This window comes from Filicampus tigris, chromosome 14 (genome assembly GCF_054856515.1).
Source record: "Filicampus tigris isolate MCC_2025a chromosome 14, RoL_Ftig_1.0, whole genome shotgun sequence".
NCBI classification, from domain to species: Eukaryota; Metazoa; Chordata; class Actinopteri; order Syngnathiformes; family Syngnathidae; genus Filicampus; species Filicampus tigris.
Genome location: NC_141230.1, coordinates 1597501 through 1616475, shown reverse-complemented (window position 1 = coordinate 1616475; position 18975 = coordinate 1597501). Strand labels below are relative to the sequence as shown.

General features: G+C 41.0%; 1 protein-coding gene across 1 annotated transcript in view; it reads right to left on the bottom strand.

The window, feature by feature from the left end:
- LOC147136045 (interferon alpha/beta receptor 1a-like) overlaps nt 1–18975 on the bottom strand; it is a 63903-nt gene that overhangs the window by 20324 nt on the left and 24604 nt on the right. Inside the window, exons 4-5 of the mRNA XM_086051936.1 lie at nt 8614–8801; nt 6125–6285 (exon numbers count right to left, since the gene is read on the bottom strand). Of these exons, the coding sequence (XP_085908062.1) occupies nt 6125–6285; nt 8614–8776 (324 nt within the window). The 5' untranslated portion in view covers nt 8777–8801. The remainder of the gene's footprint in view (nt 1–6124; nt 6286–8613; nt 8802–18975) is intronic.

Sequence of the window (18975 nt, the reverse complement as noted above, 5' to 3'; positions counted from 1 at the left end):
TTGTAACAATGGAGAAAGTTACCAACATTTTTGCACGCTTTTTTAACCTTAAAATGTCAAAGCTCCCTTAATTAACATATTGACAACATTCAAACAGAGTTTTGTTCCTTTATTCCAGCTCTCTCTGGTGATTGGTCTTGATGGAAAAAAAAATAAAAAATTCTTGTCACGTCCCTACACCATGTGGCTTGCATAGCAAGCATGTAGCGTATTTGATTCAGCCGTCCCTGAGGGTGCTTTAACATGTGTTTACTGTTAAACTAAACACGCAACAAATATAATTACACACACTGTATACGTAAATATGCTTCGTTTTTAAAACATCACTTGCGCTAATGCTAAAGTTAATGGAGGATCCCATTCAAATGCCAACGAGAAATTAGCATCGTCTTCGAAATGATACTCACACACAAACGCTGTGGACACACATACAAACAGGTAACATAACGCTACTCAAAAGCACAAATTCTTCCCAATCTGTGAAAAATGCGTTATCATAATACAGTTTAATCACAACTTATTCTGTTCTCATTCTAAGTGTGCACTCCATCCTTGCATGGCACCACACTCCCCCTATGAGAGCACGCAGGTACAGCATACAGCAAAATTAAATATAATTTTGTTTTCCCAATTGCTATTAATGTAGTATACTCTTATTTACCTTCTTATTAATTTATTTTCTCATTGTCCTTGAGTTTACAAGTTGAGTTTACAAGAATTCAAGGAATTTTCATTGAAAGAAGGTAAGAGATAAGGGTTATGCTCAGAGCTGGGCATTTTATTAAAAATTATTCATCATCCGTCTGCAGCGTACCCTTCCGTCGTCTGTCATTCGCCTTTTTTCAAGGGGGAGGATAGTACCCACCTATAGGCCGATCCACCTCTGATGTAACCCTTGTATGGTGTACGTATATTTGTAACTCAGCCAGTGTTGATGGGTCTGGTGGACCCGCTCGAGTTTTGGGTTTTCAAAACAACACAATCAAATAATTTTCTATTAAAATACTCAACAGATGATTACTACATCCCAATTGTAAGTCATAGGAACAGCAAATATTTATATTTATATGAATATTTATAATATGTTAATATTTGCCCTTTACCTTTGTTAGATCGCACTTATGAATTGTGTCCCATAGACCCGCAAACACCATACAAGAGTTAAACTTCTGTCAGTGATTCCGGCTGCAATATTCGATAGCATCCCATAGCACTCCACCTTCAATAGCAACCTCAATAGCAACATTTTCCGCATTTAACTTGAGTGCGCACCTGTGGAGAGGAAGATGGTAATGTCTCATAAAAATGTTTTGATATTTTCAGACATTGATGTGGGCATTGGTAGAGATGTACACATTAATTTTGGTGGCGACTGGTTGTAGTTTTCTAACATTAAGCCACATTTAGCGTTTTCTCTACAGTGAACGTCTACCGGGAGGAAAAAATGTAATGTCTATAATATTCAAAATACTGTGGCGATTGTGTTGATATTTTCAGAGGTTGAAGGTGGCATAAGTAGAGTTGTGTATGTGAATTTTGATAACGATGGTCGGGGTTTTCTGACATTATGAGCCCCGCTCAGCAGTAAATTGAAGCATACAGTATTACTAATACGACGTATGTGTGAAGTGTCGATGGTGAATTAACGTGATTCCTCGAAGCTACGAGCTGCCTTCTTCATCAACGCACTGGCCATTAATCCAACTTTGTCTGTCTGCCTGTCAGGCTGCTGGTGACATGTCGCTGGCTCAGCCCAGGGCCGTAGCTACAGTATTCACGAAGGGCTTAGCGAAAACCCTCCCAACACACAATAGACAGTCACGACCTTCCATATGGTTCCTTATGTCAATCTCCACTTTGTCCAGGGGTGCACATAATTTTTTTCATGGGGTACTCACATAAGTACCAGGAGATTGTCTTTGGTACTCACTAGTGGTACAACGGATCACATAAATCACGGTTCGGATCGGTCACAGATCGGGTAGTTTTTTGGATCAGAAAAAAAAAAAAGGATGAATAGAACTTTGTCTTCATTTATTTTATAAAACGCTTTTGACCGTAAAAAAAATAAATTAAAAAAAATAAAAAATCAACTCCTAATGTCTAAAATGGCCATTTAGGATTTAAGAACACAATTTAATGCAATATAAGGCAGGATACATTCTTGTATAAATGTGTATAAATTCCAAGGTATCCTGCCAGGCATTTTGAGCTGAATGTTTTCTTCGAATTATTTATTGAGCAAAAGTGTTTTTATAAAATAAGTGAAGACAAAGTTTGATTTTTTTTTTTTCCATAATGAAAAAGACCTTGAAGTGCAATTTAAGGCACCTTCCTCTCAACATGGGCAGCGCACTACTACTAAGTAATCTTGGTCAACAATGCTGAAAAAGTTTAATAAAAAAAAAAAAGGAATAGCTCCAGCTAATGATAACAGCTGCTAGCCACTAATGCCAGGGACCGTATTACACATTGACAGCGTAATTAACCAGCGTTATTTTCACGTCTAAAGTAGAGACGGAATATGATTTCAGGACGGCATTGCATTAGTGTTGGTGGCAAGCGTTAAAACATCCCTCACGTCGAAAATTGAAGTCATTTCAAAGTAAAAGTACACAAAAGCATTGGCATCAATGACTCAATGTACCATTTGGTAAGCTTTATTTTGAAGTTAGCCTTTGCGGGGGCCGGTGTGTTCATTCTTACGTCTTGAGGTTTTTCAACTTCCTTTGCTTCTGCAGATTAATCACGTTGCCTTAATGTGAACGCGCACAGTTTTTTTCACCAACCATTCTGCGGATTGTGCCCGTTCTGAACTGCGATGCTTGATCCTTACCGATCACGGGTCAAAGAGTCGTTGCAGTGTATGTACTCTAGTACTATGTACTAGTGTACACTGTACAGGTACACAAATGCGCGTCGTGACGCAAATGACGGTACGCATCAGTGATTTCTGTTGCGCATGCGTACCAGTTATGTGCACCCCTGACTTAGTCATACCTGTATATACAGTATGATATCATTTTATGAAATAAATACAAGCATAGAGTATACCGTAATGTAATGTAGTGTAATATAATGTATAAAAATAACCCATATTTTATTAATGATTATGTTGTGCATAATTGTTTTAATTAATGATTATGTTGTGCAATTGAATGGTATGCACAATCATCCATCCATCCATTATCCAAACCGTTTATCATCACGGGATGGGTTGAGCGATTATATATCGTCATCGATATCATCGTCAATCTTGTTTTCACAATGTGCAATTTTACATTATCGAGAATTAATACTGCCTTGAAAAGGATAACGAGTCAGTGGATGGCCGCAAAGCATGAGGAAATGCTGACACCCTCATTCGGCAAATCAGTGTGCATTGACGGCACAGGAAGAGGAAGTGATAATCATTCGCCGAATCAGCGGGCAGGACCAACGGGCAGGACCCAGTCACGTGACTTTGTTCGCACTGCAGCCGAGCTATGTTTCAAATATGGAGGAGTGTCCAGCGAGGAATCATAGCAAGGCGCGAGTCCACGTCGGCCGTAGTCTGTGAATGGTTTGGTGTTGGCAAGACAGACGACGGTGGCAATAACATTGTTACGTGTGCCAAAACGGTCACCCTGAAGAGCAATTCAGGTCCACCATGAGCCATATGGATTACGAGGAAAACTTGGCGACCGCCCAAGGACGCTAAACAAAAGCTTAGTAAACACACACACTCAGAAAACAGTCGCCGAGTTGAGCCAACAAACACAAACGCATGCACGTTTGCACACACACAGTACTTTAGCGAGCAAGTAAAACGTGACGTCAAACGGTCACCGTGAAGAGCAATTCTGTTGCAACACGAGCCATATGGATTACGAGGAAAACTTGGCGACCGCGCAAGCATGCTAAACAAAAGCTTAAACACACACTCAGAAAACAGTCGCCGAGTTGAACCAACAAATATAAACGCATGCACGCATGCACTCACGCATACACACACTCAGTACTTTAACGAGCAAGTCAAACGTGACATCCTGAATGATTGGTTCACATTCTCTTTACACGCTTTGAATCTGCATCATTCATAATTAGTCTGCATTCCCGAGGCATGTTGCGCAAACCACCACGACTTATTGTGACGCCAGGATACAGTCAAACATGAATGAAGTCACAAGTCTACATATCAATATCACAGTGATGAATGAGTGGGAAAATGCACTTTTCGGTAAGTTTCAGTTTTGTTATTCAACTTTATTCCAAATACGTTGGCCAATGTATGACGATGGGTGTTGTCATGACGTCTTTTTTTTCCTCTCGCCGGGCGACACTAATACACCGTCAGACAAATCACATATCAAATAAGTTATTTTTCCATTCTGATTGCTGTAGTAAACACCTTTATCTCATTCTGATTGCTCTAGTTACACAGGTGTCAAACTCAAGGCCCGTGGGCCAGATCCGGCATGCGGCATCATTTAATATGGCCTGCAAAGACAAATCATGCATTGACTGGACATGTTTTTGTTTTAAATTGTCTTCACTGTTGACACAACATTTTGATATTTCAAGCATTTTTACCAATCCTTCCTTAAAAAATACATTGAAAAATATTTGAACAAACTGGCTTTGATTTCCAAACTAGTGATCCATCCATTAGTTCTGTGTAAGGCGATCATACATTCACATGGGTTAACAGTCGTAACGGCCTTCCGAGTGAAATCAGAACTACAATGCGGCCCGTGACAAAAATAAATTTGACACCCCTGCTCTAGTAATTAGTTGGCAGTGGTACATCAGTACTTACTGCAGCTCAAAATGTCATTAGATATGTCATATCATTATGGAATAATAGGAGACATTTAAATGACATAAACATTCCCAAAAATCAATGTAAGTCTAGATATAATTTTTAGTTCTTCATTGTTAAATATTGCCGTAGAATATTGTTGTTTTGCAGAAGCTTTATTAAAGCGGAAGTCAACCCAAACATCTTTTTTTCCAAACATGTTCCCAGCAGGCCCACTGGTTGGAACACGGCATTCTGATTAATTTTGCGTTTGTGTAATATAAGTTAAGCAGCAAAATGAACTCGTTTTTAGCCATCTCTGAGGGGCCATTTTGTCTTCTGTCGACTGAAAATGACATCACAACTGCTCACAACGACCAATCACGGCTGACCTATTTTCTGAATGATACCACGGAGCCACCTTTATGAACTGCCTGCACAACACTTCATGTGTGTCTGCAGTAACATTGCACAGGCATAGACTGCCCTATAGTGGTTCAACACATGTAATACCATAGATTATGCCACAGGAGTCAGGACGCCATTGCACTGACTGACAGAAACAGCCTTTCTTGTGTGTGTAATCAGGGAAAAGGTATTACTGGGCGTAGGAAAAAGGTGGATAGCAATTTTGTTTTGTCAACTAACTGTTAACATTCAGTACCTTTATCCCTTTGCATGCGAAATATGTCCTTGTGTGGGACATTTTTAGAACGTAAAAATCTTTACCGGCGCAGACGCACAGTTTAACGACCCAGATGTGGAAGTCGTTTCCTCTTAAATGAACCTTATGTTATTTTGCAATAATTATTTTATTGAGGGAGGCGGACCAAAGGAATGTAAGGATGGAAGCGCTTTAAATGGACGGGGACGGACAGGGTCGGAGGAAGATTATTTTTAGGAATAAGGAGGGAGGGACGAGGATGGAAGGCTACCCAGGTCGTGAACGGAGGATGGAGGCTGCACCAGCAAAAAAAGTGAAATGAAAAAAAGGAAAAGCGCCCATCTCTGACGTTAGTTTCCTCCCACAATAATCCCAAAAATATTGTAGTTAGGTTAACTGAAGAAGTGTGAATATAACTGAAAATTGTTTACTGTCTGAAGGCGTCATCACTGCAACACCTTTTGTCCGGAATTTTGCTTCGAGAGACTACAATAGGGTGAAGTATGTTGAGCATCTAGAGGGAATACATCTGTAGTATACAGTAAATGTGCTCCATTTACCATTTATTGTACATTTAAATTTGCACCTATAAGGTAAGATATTAATGAACTTTCCAGCTACATGAGAAAAGTGAATATGATTTGTGTCGTTAACAGAAAACTTAAATAAGTAGTACTTACCTGTTTGTCTACATTATGTTCCCAGTACATAATATAGTAGTACAAGTTTGGAAGTTTCCCTTTCATGGAGTGGTTTGAACTGGTCAGTGGATCAGAGATGTAAATATCAAGGTTGTTCTCAGAAACAGCCAGTCTCACTTTGGATGGTGGACCAACTGCAGCTACAAGACAGGAGACAAAGGAGATCTGAAAATTGGTGGCAAGTTACACTAAATACATGTTGGCACAAATAAAGACAAGGAACTGAGAAAGTGACACAAAGTGAAATATAAGGGGTTACAGCAGGGGTGACGCTATGGCCACCCCTTGTCATACCCTGGCCTGGGGAAGATGGGATACATGTGCCTTTTCTGCCAGTTTCACGTGAATGCAGTGTACTTAGACCCCCTTGACGCTCCGCCACAGGTTATTTATAGTAACTGCATATTTAAAAGGACAATGTGTAGTATTCAGTGCCATCTAATGGTCAACTAATAGAATGCAACGACTTATGATGGAAGTGCATGCATTTTGAAGCACGCACTACGGTGCCTCCAAGAGAGACCACGTCGCAAGCATACCAACAGTTACTTTAGCAGAGGTGAAAGAAATATGTCATCACAAACGACTTGCAGTATTCCCTCAAGTCATGAAGTAAATGCATTGCATTTGTTGCACATGCATTTGTCATGATGCTTAGGAACTATGTTCGCTAAGTTTGTCTCCTTCGGGTATCCGTAGCACAAAGATGGCAGCGAAACATGGCAGCCTCCTGTAGGGGAGGTGTGCCCTATGTAATACAATTAGAGATTACTTCACCTACGATTAGAAAAAATAATTACGTTGATGTGATAGAGCTAGAGGTGGGCAATATATATCGTCATCGGTATCGTCAATCTTGCTTTCACGATGTGTAATTTTACATTATCGAGTATTAATATTGCCTCTAAAAGCATAACGACTTGAGTCAGTTGACAGCCGCAAAGTATGAGAAAATGCTGAAAATCAGGATGCATTGACGGCAGAGGAGGAAGTAAAAACCAATTCGCCGAATCAGCGGGCAGAACCCGGTCACGTGACTCTGTCTGCAATGCAGCCCAGCTGTTTCAAACATGGAGGAGTGTCGAGTGGGGATTCATAGCGAGTCGCGAGTCCACGTCGTCCGTAGTCTGTAAATGGTTTGGGGTTGACAAGATTGACGTCGCTGGGAATAACATTGTTAGATGTGCCAAAAGGGTCACCGTGAAGAGCAATAAGGATTACGAGGAATACTTGGGGACCGCGCAAGCATGCTAAACAAAAGCTTAAACACACACTCAGAAAACAGTCGCCGAGTTGAACCAACAAATATAAACGCATGCACGCATGCACTCACGCATACACACACTCAGTACTTTAGCGAGCAAGTCAAACGTGACATCCTGGATGATCGGTTAACATTCAGTTTACACGCTTTTAGTCCGCATCATTCATAACTAACCTGTATTCCCGACGCATTTTTCACAAACTGCAACGGCTTATTAGTGTGACACCAGGATACACCCAAACATGAATAAAGTCACAAGGCTACATATCACAGCGATGAATGAGTGGGAAAATGCACTTTTCGGTAAATTGCAGTTTTGTTATACAACTTTATTCTGAATACGGTGGCCAATGTATGAGAATGGGTGTTGTCATGACGACGTCTTTTTTCTCTCTCGCTGGGTGACACTTCGTCGCACGTCATATATGAAATACATTTTTTCTCATTCTGATTGCCGTAATTAACACCTTTTTTTCATTCTGATTCCTCTAGTAGTTGTACACTAGTACTTACTGCAGCTCAAAATGTCACATCATTATGGAATAACAGCAGAGACATTTCAATGACATAAATATTCGAAAAAAATAATTGTCAGTCTATACATATTTTTTTGTTCTTTATTGTTAAATATTGTCATAGAATATCATTATGCTCTGCAATAGCTGTATTTAGCATTTTAAAAGAGATGTTGTTCACAAACGCTGTCTATCCACAATTGGTCTGTGAAGCAAGTGCAGTTTTAAAACGCTTCGTGATTCCTGTACAGTAGGCGGCGATATGCACTAAAGAGCAGTGTAATCCACCAATGAACTGAGAAGGAGGAGAAGAAGAGTAAGATAAAGATGACTAGTATGTATAGAAGACAGGAATAGGAGTGTCATGACTGGGATTGGATTCTACCCTCGGCCACAATGCGGAGCACGATCCTTGCTAAAGTAAGCCATTTTAAACTTTAAATTCAAACTTTTTCATATTTTAGGAGTTGAAACAGTGGCAGGCAGCCACCAGCGTGCTCTGGCTGTACTTAACTGTTCAATAGATTTGCAAATAAGTGTGTGTGAAATGTATGTGAGTGTATGTGTGTGTAAAGGTTAGGCATTGTATGATGTACTGTAGATACACTTATATAGTGCAGAGAATGACCTGAAGGGTCTTAATTTTGCAATATTCTGTAACGTTTTCCCACTTTCTTAAAATTTCTCACCATGTTTCTCAGGACAAAATTCTTTCTGCACCCAGTGTGAGTGACTGAAATTGTCATTGGTGCGCACACGCAGCATATGGAAGCCCAAATAGAGCAGGTTATGCGCAGTTAGGTCACATGACTTGGAAGACGTCCCGTCACAGGCAGTAGACCAGTTGTGCATGTTCTTGGATTCGAACTTGTATTTCCTGTAAAGACAAAAAAGTTATTTACTGTCAGTGTACAACATTGTAGAATTCCGGCAGTCGGTGAAAGGCAATTCCTGTTATTAGTTTTTGAAATTAAATGTATTATAGTGAGGAGAAGCAGTTCAGATAACGGATGGATGGATAATACTGATTGTAATCGCCAGAGCTGGGCACTTGACCCTTTTTTGTCGGTCAGTCCCCTGCCCTCCGGCTGCGACCTAGACCCTCCGGCCTTATTCATAAAAATTGTCGGCCCCCGACCCCGTTCACCCCACCCCCAAAAAAAGCGTCCGTGCATGACGCCACAGGAGAGATAGTTGTTAGCTGAATGTGTGTAAGGGGACGAAGTAAGTGAGTCAAGAGCTGTAATGTAACTGCTTGCTTTATTTAACAGCGGTCATTAGTTATATGTCAATGCAGTGGGTGTGAAAAAGGTCAGTGTTAAGACTTCTTAATTAACAGACAAATTTATGTAGCTGTTGACCAATAATTTGATGTAGCCTAAACATGATCATTGGTTTCATTAAGTCTCACACGTTTACACTTCATTTATTTGCTATTCTTTTTTATGGCTCTGTGAATGTCCATGGTGTCGGTGCAAAGGTTACAAATGAAGCTGATTGTCGTCTGTCATTTTACCTAAACCGTCAATCAGGAGGAGCACACAGCCCGTATGTAGCGATCTGGTAAGCAGCATATTGTTACTTACAGACGGCAGGGAACCGTTGTGTGCATGAGCCAATAGCACTATGCATTATGAGTGATGTAGTTGTCCAGGAGTCAGGACAAACACCCTTTTATTCTGTGATAGAGCAAGAGAAAGCATGTCACATTCACACAGGTGACGGAGCAATCTCCCCCCGTACAGAAACCTTCTCTGCTTTGCTGGGAAAGCGGCATTACGTCAGACAAGTGCCTCTGTGTGTCTCATTAATAAATGCCCCCTTTGCTACAACAGACAATGCAGAGCCAACAAGCATATTTACAAATTGGTCATTGTAGATTAATAATGTACAGAAATAACCCTTGAATTGTTTAAACAGAATATATCGAGTTTTTAGAATGTTCACAAAATTAAAATAGCAAAATGTAAAACAAAATATTTACTGGGCTACATATGACACCGCCAGCTACAAGTACCAGGACAAGAAAAAAAAGAGACCAGGCTTGGAGAACCGTGAGCGAGGATCTTATTATACCTGCACTGTAAAAAATGTTTGTGAAATTAACACTAATATGCTATAAAACAGGGGTGTCAAAGTGAAATGGGCGGAGGGCCTAATAAAAACTTTTGCGACAAGCCGAGGGCCGGACTGATAGAATGTTCATTGAAATTTTTTTAAATGTCCAGATTGGATCAGGTCCTTCACGCCTGCTGATGACGTCACGCTTTATATTTCTGAAATATATTTCTTTGCCTCTGTTTGTCACCCCCCTGGCTGTTGTGTTTTTAAGTTCAGAGTTACTAAATAAAAAATAAAATAAAGTACATTATTGCTACTTTTGCGAGACAGCTCGTACGTCACTTCTGCTTATGACCAGAGAAGAAGCCGCTGCCCGTCATGTGAAACAAGATCAGTGGAACGTTTGTGCCACCTGCCAAACTGGAAACAATTTTCGGGTTGACTCCGGCTGCAAGATTGTATGAACTGTACATAATGTGAAGTAAAACAGAGAGGATCATATGATTGGTTGGATGTCTCCAGCTGACTCTATTTTAGAGTGGCAAGGTATGAATGTGGGTGCTCCTGTCAGAAAACATAGGCCCGTATTCCACTTGACACGTCTATTCATTGTGGTCTGCAACAACACAGACAAAGAATAACCGAGCAACATCATCCAATACGCATCCATTAGTTAACAATATGCCAAAACATTACAATTCACCGTATTAAGCAATTAAACAGCCAACCAATACTAGTGTTGAACTAGTGTTCATCAAAGTGACATCACTCACGAGAACATATCTAGGCTATTATGTACAGCAGTTACCTGGCACGAACCTAAATTATTAAACTCACCTTTTAACATTTACACACAACAAATGTGGTGAAACACGGGAAATCTGCAACTACTGAGTTTGCTGGCACGAACAAACTACTAGCTAGCTGTGTCGAAGGAAGACAAAGACAAGAAACCACGTCTCTCGCCGTCAACACTTAGCGCTCAAGGAGCGTTCAATGCCGGCTCACAGTGTGGGACATCTCAGCACTACATCAAAACACAATCAAATGCCAACAATTATTAATAATAAAACGTGAGATTTCTAACATGAAGTATTTCTTAATAAAGCATGTTTTACTCCGAATAACTTTTCACCACAATCCGATTCTGAAAGCCACGAAAAGTGACGTGAAGTCTTCAGTCGGCACGAAGATGACAGAAGGACGATCCTCGCAAAAGTAGCGGTAATGTTCGTTATAACAACAGCCAGGGGGTGGCAAACATAGATGCAAAGAAATATATTACAGAAATAGTGTAACGAATTTGGTTATCTGTGTTGTGGTCAAATTTGTGTCTTGCCAAGTTGTGTTGTTTCCGAGGTTAATGAATGCATCGTGTCGCTCGCTGAATGGGAGGGCATGTGAGAGAGGACGAAGAGGAGAGCTTGATTTAACGGTTGTCGTACTGTATTGGCGTCGGCTGCGGCCCACAGTAGCCGGTTGGACTAATAAAAACGTAATCATTAAACTACGTCTGTGTTCTTTATTATTATTATTAAACATATTTTAAAGCGTGACGTCATCGGCAGGCGTGAAGGACATCTGCTACCCACACCGGCTTGCTGCGGGCCGGATCTAAACGCAATATCATCCCAGGGGCCGTAGAAAACCTTCTCAATCCGGCCCGCGGGCCTTGACTTTGACATATGTGCTGTAAAATCATGACATCAAAAATCTGTAATATGAATAACAATGAATCGGTGTGTATTTTAAGACAACATCATGTAAAAAATAGAACAATTATTAATTGTTAATTTTACAGCTAATATATGTGGAAAGTAGGGATGCTCCGATCGATCGGGCACCGATAATGATCGGCCGAGTTTCGTGAAAAATGACGTGATCGGCATATTCGATCAAAGCCTTTTATTGCCGATCAAAGAATCCGATCACCCGCAGCTCATGTGGTGTGCTGTGTGTAGTTTGCGTTTTGTAATATATGCCATGAAAAGATACTTCGCAGGGGGAGCATGGCCACAAGTTTCAACACAACCAACTTAATCCGACATTTGAAGAACAAGCAATTGGAAGACTATAGTGAGTTTACTAGGTTCACTGCATTGAAGCAGCAGCAACAATGAAACGGCAGCTAACGCAGCCCATGCTGACCAAATCAAACCCATATCAGCGCGACAGGCAAAAGGCAACGCAAATAACCAGGAAAATAATGAAATTTATCGGACTTGATGACCAACCATTCTCGGTGGTGGAAGACACCGGATTCCGCCGTCTGCTCGCCCACTTCGAGCCTTGCTAGCTACGTGCTACTGGGACACAAATACTTCACAGGCGTAGCTCCACTAGAGAGTGTATTGTCGCATCGAACGTTTCCTAAAAGAAGGCCTGTTTAAGTTTTACAAGTGTTAAATGGAGCTCGGATGTCAGTCCTGTCTCAATGTTGAGTCTAACAAGAGAGTTTTTCGCTCGCGTACTGCTTTTAATGACAATGTTCGAACGAGGCCTATGTATTCCAAAATGTGTTATGCATGATGCGTTACTTTTTTCCCTTTGACAAATGCACAAGATAGTTTGTCTATGCACAAGACAAGAAACCAAGTTCCAGAGTCATTTCATTTTAGGAACTCATTGAATAGTTTATTTGAGTGAAGCCTGCATGTGACTATTTTTTCTTCTTTGATTACATTCTGAACCATGCAATGTTTAGGTGGCATGTTATTTATTTGACTTTTTGCATGATTAAGTATTTTGAGACTACTGATTCTTTTGATCTGTTAAAAACTGTGTTACTAAAAGCTGGTTTTTCAATTATCTTTGTGACTGAGTAATTGTTGTATTGTGCCAGCAGCAGTTTTGTATTTCTTCATGCTTTTGAAAATATATTTTTCAAAATTACGGCAATAATATGGCTGTTTTTTTTTCAGAAAATATTGCATAATAGCAGTCACCATAAATAAATGGAAAAATATACAGGTATTCGATGTGATCGGAATCGGTATCGGCCGATCTCACTCATACATTATCGGTATCGGTGTCATAAAACCTGATCGGAACATCCCTAGTGGAAAGGATCATATTTCCTTGTAGAATTGATATATTACTGTATTTTAAACATTGAAAAAGTGTTTTACTTGAACCAATGCAATACAGTTAAAAATACAATATTGCTTGGTTTAAAGAACTGAAATAAAATTGTATACCATTTTACAAATTCATCTGTCTTATGCACTGATTTGCCTGATTTGCATTTCCTGGCTGACAGTCAATCAGAGTGATTGTCACTGACATCACTTTGCAGACTGACGTTGGTAGCTTTTTCATTCAATTCATATCTAAAAAGCACCATGACACAAAAATATATGAATTTGCCACAATTCGAAACACTACTTTTTAAATTTAAATTTGTTTCCACTTCCACCATGAAAGTGCTGAGCAAAATTCTGGACACATATGCATTCTACTTTATAAAACCATGACTGAGGACCGCACAACAAACAATGACCTCCCTGCCATGTTAACATATTCATTACGGTGTAAAGCTGTTGTCATGTTGTGAAGAAGGTTGATTGTAATCTTTGAGTGTAGCAGGACAACTGACACCGTGACTCTATGTCCTTAGAGTCTGCTATGCAGTTGGATAACTAGTGATGCATTAGAAATGTTCAGATACAATTTTTGTCATTTGCCCATATTGCTGAGCAGGTTGATATTAACTTTGCGGCCTTATGACCACGTCACACGCATTCGGGCTGATTAGTGGGCCGGACTAAAATCCACCGCCCTTGCTTAGCCACAAAAGCAGATACACTGCTAAATAAAGAAGAAAACAAATTAAAAAAAAACAGACACACGCACCTGCGTGTGACGTGGTACAGGTAAGTCTGTTCTCTACGCCGTTTGGCTGAGTCTGACCCACTGAAAAAGCATAGAGGAATGCCCACCTCTGATTATGAGACTTGACGGTGTCTTTTATAATTTTTTAATTTGGCAGTTGTCAAACAGTTAATAATTAGACCATCACAGAAGTGAATTTCTGAAAAAATACAAACATTCTGAATGTGATTACAGTCTGAGGTACAGAGCTGGACATTTTACTAAGAATTTGCGGTCCGGCTTCTGCCTACAGCCAAGGTACCCTTCCGCTGTGCATCTATCCGCTATTTTGTCCGGCCAGATCAAATAGTAATAGCCTACAGGCCGGTCCGCCTATCATTTTAAACGGGCTTCCGTTAGTGTTTCTGACTACCAACTTCAACCAAATTACCACTATAAAAATAATAATAATAAAGCAAACAAAAACATACCCACTAGGAAAAGCATCAAAAGGACTGGGCTAAAATCATATTAATTAAAAGGTGTAAGCCTTTCTACTTTGTAAATAAAAAGGTTTTCAGCCTTGTTTAAAGGAGTCCAGGCTCTGGGAAACCCTCAATTGGGTTGGAAGGCTGTTCCAGAGTCATGATGCAGCTGCACAAAAAGCTCAGTTTCCCATGGTGGAGAGCCTGGTACTGGGTACTAGGGGCAAGGTGTTTGTAGATCGGAGGGTACGAGTGGTGGACTGAAGTGTGATGAGATTTTGGAGATAGGGCGGTACGGGTCCATGGATACATTTATGGATGAATAACAGAATGTTTTAATTGATCTGGGATGAAACAGGGAGCCAGTACAATGATTGGAGGGTGGGGGGTGATATGTTCATATTCATATACATGTTGACCCTGACAGCGCTATTTTGGATATAGAGTGATCCCTCATTCATCGCGGTTAATGAGGGGACAGAACCCGCTGCGATAAGTGAAACAAAGAAGAAGCATGGCCGCCGGGGGGGGATCATGCATTAACTTTATCTTTGCACAACAACATCAATAAAGTCCTATGGATAAAATGCAACGCGGGATTGTAGTTAAGGGAAGCTGTTTTAAGACAACCTAAGAGAAAAGTAACAAACACTTTCACACTTTATTTGGCGATGTCTTAAATCGTCCGTGCCGCTGGCTGGCCGGGAGCGCGCTGCGCTCACGAATTATAAACACAGCTGTTGTACTATCCGATTTTTACAAAACTTTATTAGAGCAAACACATCATTACAAATATGGAGGAGAAAGTATCCGGCTTGACTCTGACAAAATCAACGGCACATTTCAATAGAGGACGAGACTAAGCAAGAGGCTGCGATGACGCGCACTGAGTCAGCTCACATACAGTACAGTGTGTGGAAAAAGTAAATCCACTTGTGCTCTCGTTGGTTGATCTCGCGCTGGGAACCAGTCACCTCCTTTTATGAGTGCCTGCGGGTATGTACAAAGCCTCAGAGTCAACTCATATCTTTGAAACAATGCGTCTTTCTGCAATATAGCTCCCGATATGTGTTGTTTCATTTTTAATTTATGAACTCTTCTGAAAAATCCGCAATGCACTGAGGGCGCGAAAGTTGAAGCGCGAAGTAGCAAGGGATCACTGTATTTCAACTTCCGGATGGGATTGCAAGGTATCCCGATGGAGAGCCCATTACAGTAGTCCGAACTTGGGGAAATGAAGGCATGAACCAGTTGTTCTGCTGTTGGGGGGGGACAGAATGAGATGCAGTATTAAGATATTGCGGACGTGGTAAAATTAAGTTTTGGAGAAGTGTTTTTCAAGGTCAGGGCGAGGTCGAACGGGACTCCGAGGTTTGTTGCTAAGGAGGAGGGCGGAATGACCTGTCCGTCATAGGCAAGTTGGGGTATGACAGGAATGCACCTGATGAGGGGTAACAATGAGTGCTTCTGTTTTATTTCTGTTCAACTGAAGGGAGTTGCTGTTCATCCATGCCTCGATTTCCTCAAGGCAGAAGGTGAGAGATGGCAGATTTATGGAGGAGTTAAATTATATTTGCTTACAATTTGTTTTGGAGAAATCAATACAAAACTAACGAGTTTAAAACCAGAGCTGGGCATTTTAGTAAAAATTCATGGTCCGTTTATCACCTTCCGCCTACAGCCGGGATTGCCTTCCGCTGTCCGTTTATGCTCCACTTTGTCCGGCCAGATCGAATAGTAATCGCCTATAGGCTGGTCCAACTATCATTTTAAACGGGCTTCCGTTAGTGTTTCTGACCACTAACTTCGATAAACTACCACTCACCCCCCCGGGTCCCAGCGTGAGATCAACCAATGAGATCATGGGTGGATTTATCCCATGAGTTGATTGGCTGCGCATCATCGCAGCCTCACACGGCATTTTACTTGTTGTATCTCGCCAGTCTTGTCCACGCTAATAAACGAACGGCGTTTTTGAACACTGTTCTGTTTGAAAACTCATAACCAGGGGTGTACATAATGCAGTTGGATAACTAGTGATGCATGTACATAATTTTTTTCATGGGGTATCACATGAGTACCAGGAGATTGTCTTTGGTACTCACTAGTGGTACAACGGATCACATAAGTCACGGTTCGGATCGGTCATGGATTTTGAGTCACGTATCGGATCGTTTTTTGGATCACAAAAAAAAAAAAGAAAAAAAAAAAGAGAAATAGAACTTAAATAAAACTAGAACTAATTTATTTTATAAAACGCTTTTGCCCATTAAAAAGATGTCTAAAATGGCCATTTAGGATTTAAGAACACAACGCAATATAAGGCATGACACACTCTTATTTTGTAAGTGGTACAGTGTATAAAGTCCAAGGTATCCTGCCAGACATTTTGAGCTGAATGTTTTCTTATAATTATTTATTGAGCAAAAGTGTTTTTATAAAATAAGTGAAAACAAAGTTAGATTTTTTTTTTCATAATGAAAAAGACCTTCAAGTGCAGTTTAAGGCACCTTCTTTTCAACATGGGCAGCGCATTACAAAGTAATCTTGGTCAACAATATTGAAAAAGTTAAAAAAAAAAAAAAAAGTACTGTAAGCCAAGGAACAGCTGTTGAACCACCAGCTAATGATAACAGCTGCTAGACACTAACGCCAGAGACTTGTACCATATTGTACAATGACAGCGTAATTAACCAGCGGTCTGTTCACGTCCTAAATTAGAGACTGAATATGATTTCAGGACGGCATTGCATTAGTGTTGGTGGCAAGTGTTAAAACTGCCATAACGTCGAAAATGGAGGTCATGTTAGCCGTTACGCCATCATGAATGCCAATTTCTAAGTAAAAGTCCACTAAGGCATTGGCATCAATGACTCAATGTACTATTTGGTAAGCTTTATTTTGAAGTTATCCTTTGCGGAGGCGCTGTGTTCATTGAGTATGTTTGCAAAACTCTCTTGTACATGCAACTTACATCTTGAGGTTTTTCAACTTCCTTTGCTGAATGCAGACTAATCACGTTGCCTTAATGCAGTGCTTCTCAAATAGTGGGGTGGGATGCTGAGGGGGGCGCGTGTGACCCTGGGGAACATGCTTTTTTTCCACTACAATAACATGTAATTGCACAAACACTCCAGCAGTTGGAAGTGGCGCTCTAGTTGCCCATTGTGCGCAGCGAGTATTAACTCCACGGTGTAGGTTTGTTTTGCAACGAGCTGGCGATGTGAAGTGCAGTAAACAAACCCTTAGACATCATGAAGAAATTTTAAACAGGGATGAAAAGATAGGCGGAGAGAAACGAAGATAGTGAGTCAAAAGAAAGTCACTCGAAAGCAAAGACGCGCAAATATGACAAAGCATTATGTAGCGCTTGGCTTCACTGTGACTACAGTGGGAGGCAAGGAAAGACCGGTGTGTTTGCTGTGTCTAAAAAATCGGGGGCGCAAATTGTTTTCTCCTTGCGAGGGGGGGCGTAACAGAAAATAATTGAGAAGCACTGCCTTAATGTGAACACGCACAGTTTTTTTCACCAACCGTTCTGAACCCTGATGCTTGATCCTTACCGCTCACGGGTCAAAGATGATTCATTGCAGGGCACCACTAGTGTGTACAGGTACGCAAATGCACGTTGTGACGCAATAACAGTACGCATCAGTGATTTCTGTTGCGCATGCGTACTTGCATACCAGTTATGTGCACCCCTGCTCATAACTAGGGATGTGCGCGACTAGTCGTTTGACCGTCTACGATTTATTAAACGTTTAGTATTTTACTAGTCGGTTAAACGCTGCATTCGCTGTATCACGCATCTTGTTCCTGCCTCTGTCAACAAGCTGAGCACCAACAGAGAGAATTGCTCCACCCCCCGCCCACACGCACACATAGTAGGGGGCGGGGACACTAAGTTTGGGGAAGGATATTTAGAAAAGTAAATTATGAAGATATCAAAGGCAGCTACCACGAAAAACAACGGCACCGTTTGGCAGTATTTTGATGCAGCAGACGACAACAAGGTCGGCTGTAGGCTTTGTAAGCATAAACTCGCTTAAGACCACTCTCCCGGGGCGATGAGAAACCACACAGTGGCGGGGCCAGGCAGACGAGCATGAGAGCGGCCGGACTGGCGCAGTCATGCTCACCGCACAGCTAAGATTACCCAACTAATTTGTAAAATGACGCGATATGCTGCCGCTTTCTTTTGTTGAGGGCAAACGGTTCGAAAAATTAATGCTGTATATCGAGCCTGAGTAGCTACGTGGTGCCAAGTCGCAAAACAATAACGCCCCAACTCGAGAGTAGCCATAACCAAATGAAAGAGGAGATGCTACGAGCGTTTGAGCGGGTCAACTATGTGGCCATAACTACAGACGAAGGACATCTCCACAGCTGTGTGCTTCATGCGCCTTGGAGGAAAGACACACAGCTGAAAACTTGGGAGTGTGATGGGTACGTGGGCACTAGAAAATAAAGCCGTCGCCTGTGTGCATGATAATGCACCTAGCATGTGGCGAATGAGACCCTGCTGGACTGGGAGTCGGTACCATTACTCATTACATTATTCATAATAAATGCCATGCATTGCATTGGCAAATATATCAGAAATGTATTTCTCTTTTAATTGTTCACTTTTTTTTCAGTCAGTTGTTGTTACATCAATAGAATTTAAATTAACAAACTGTAATGTTTGGGCTGAAA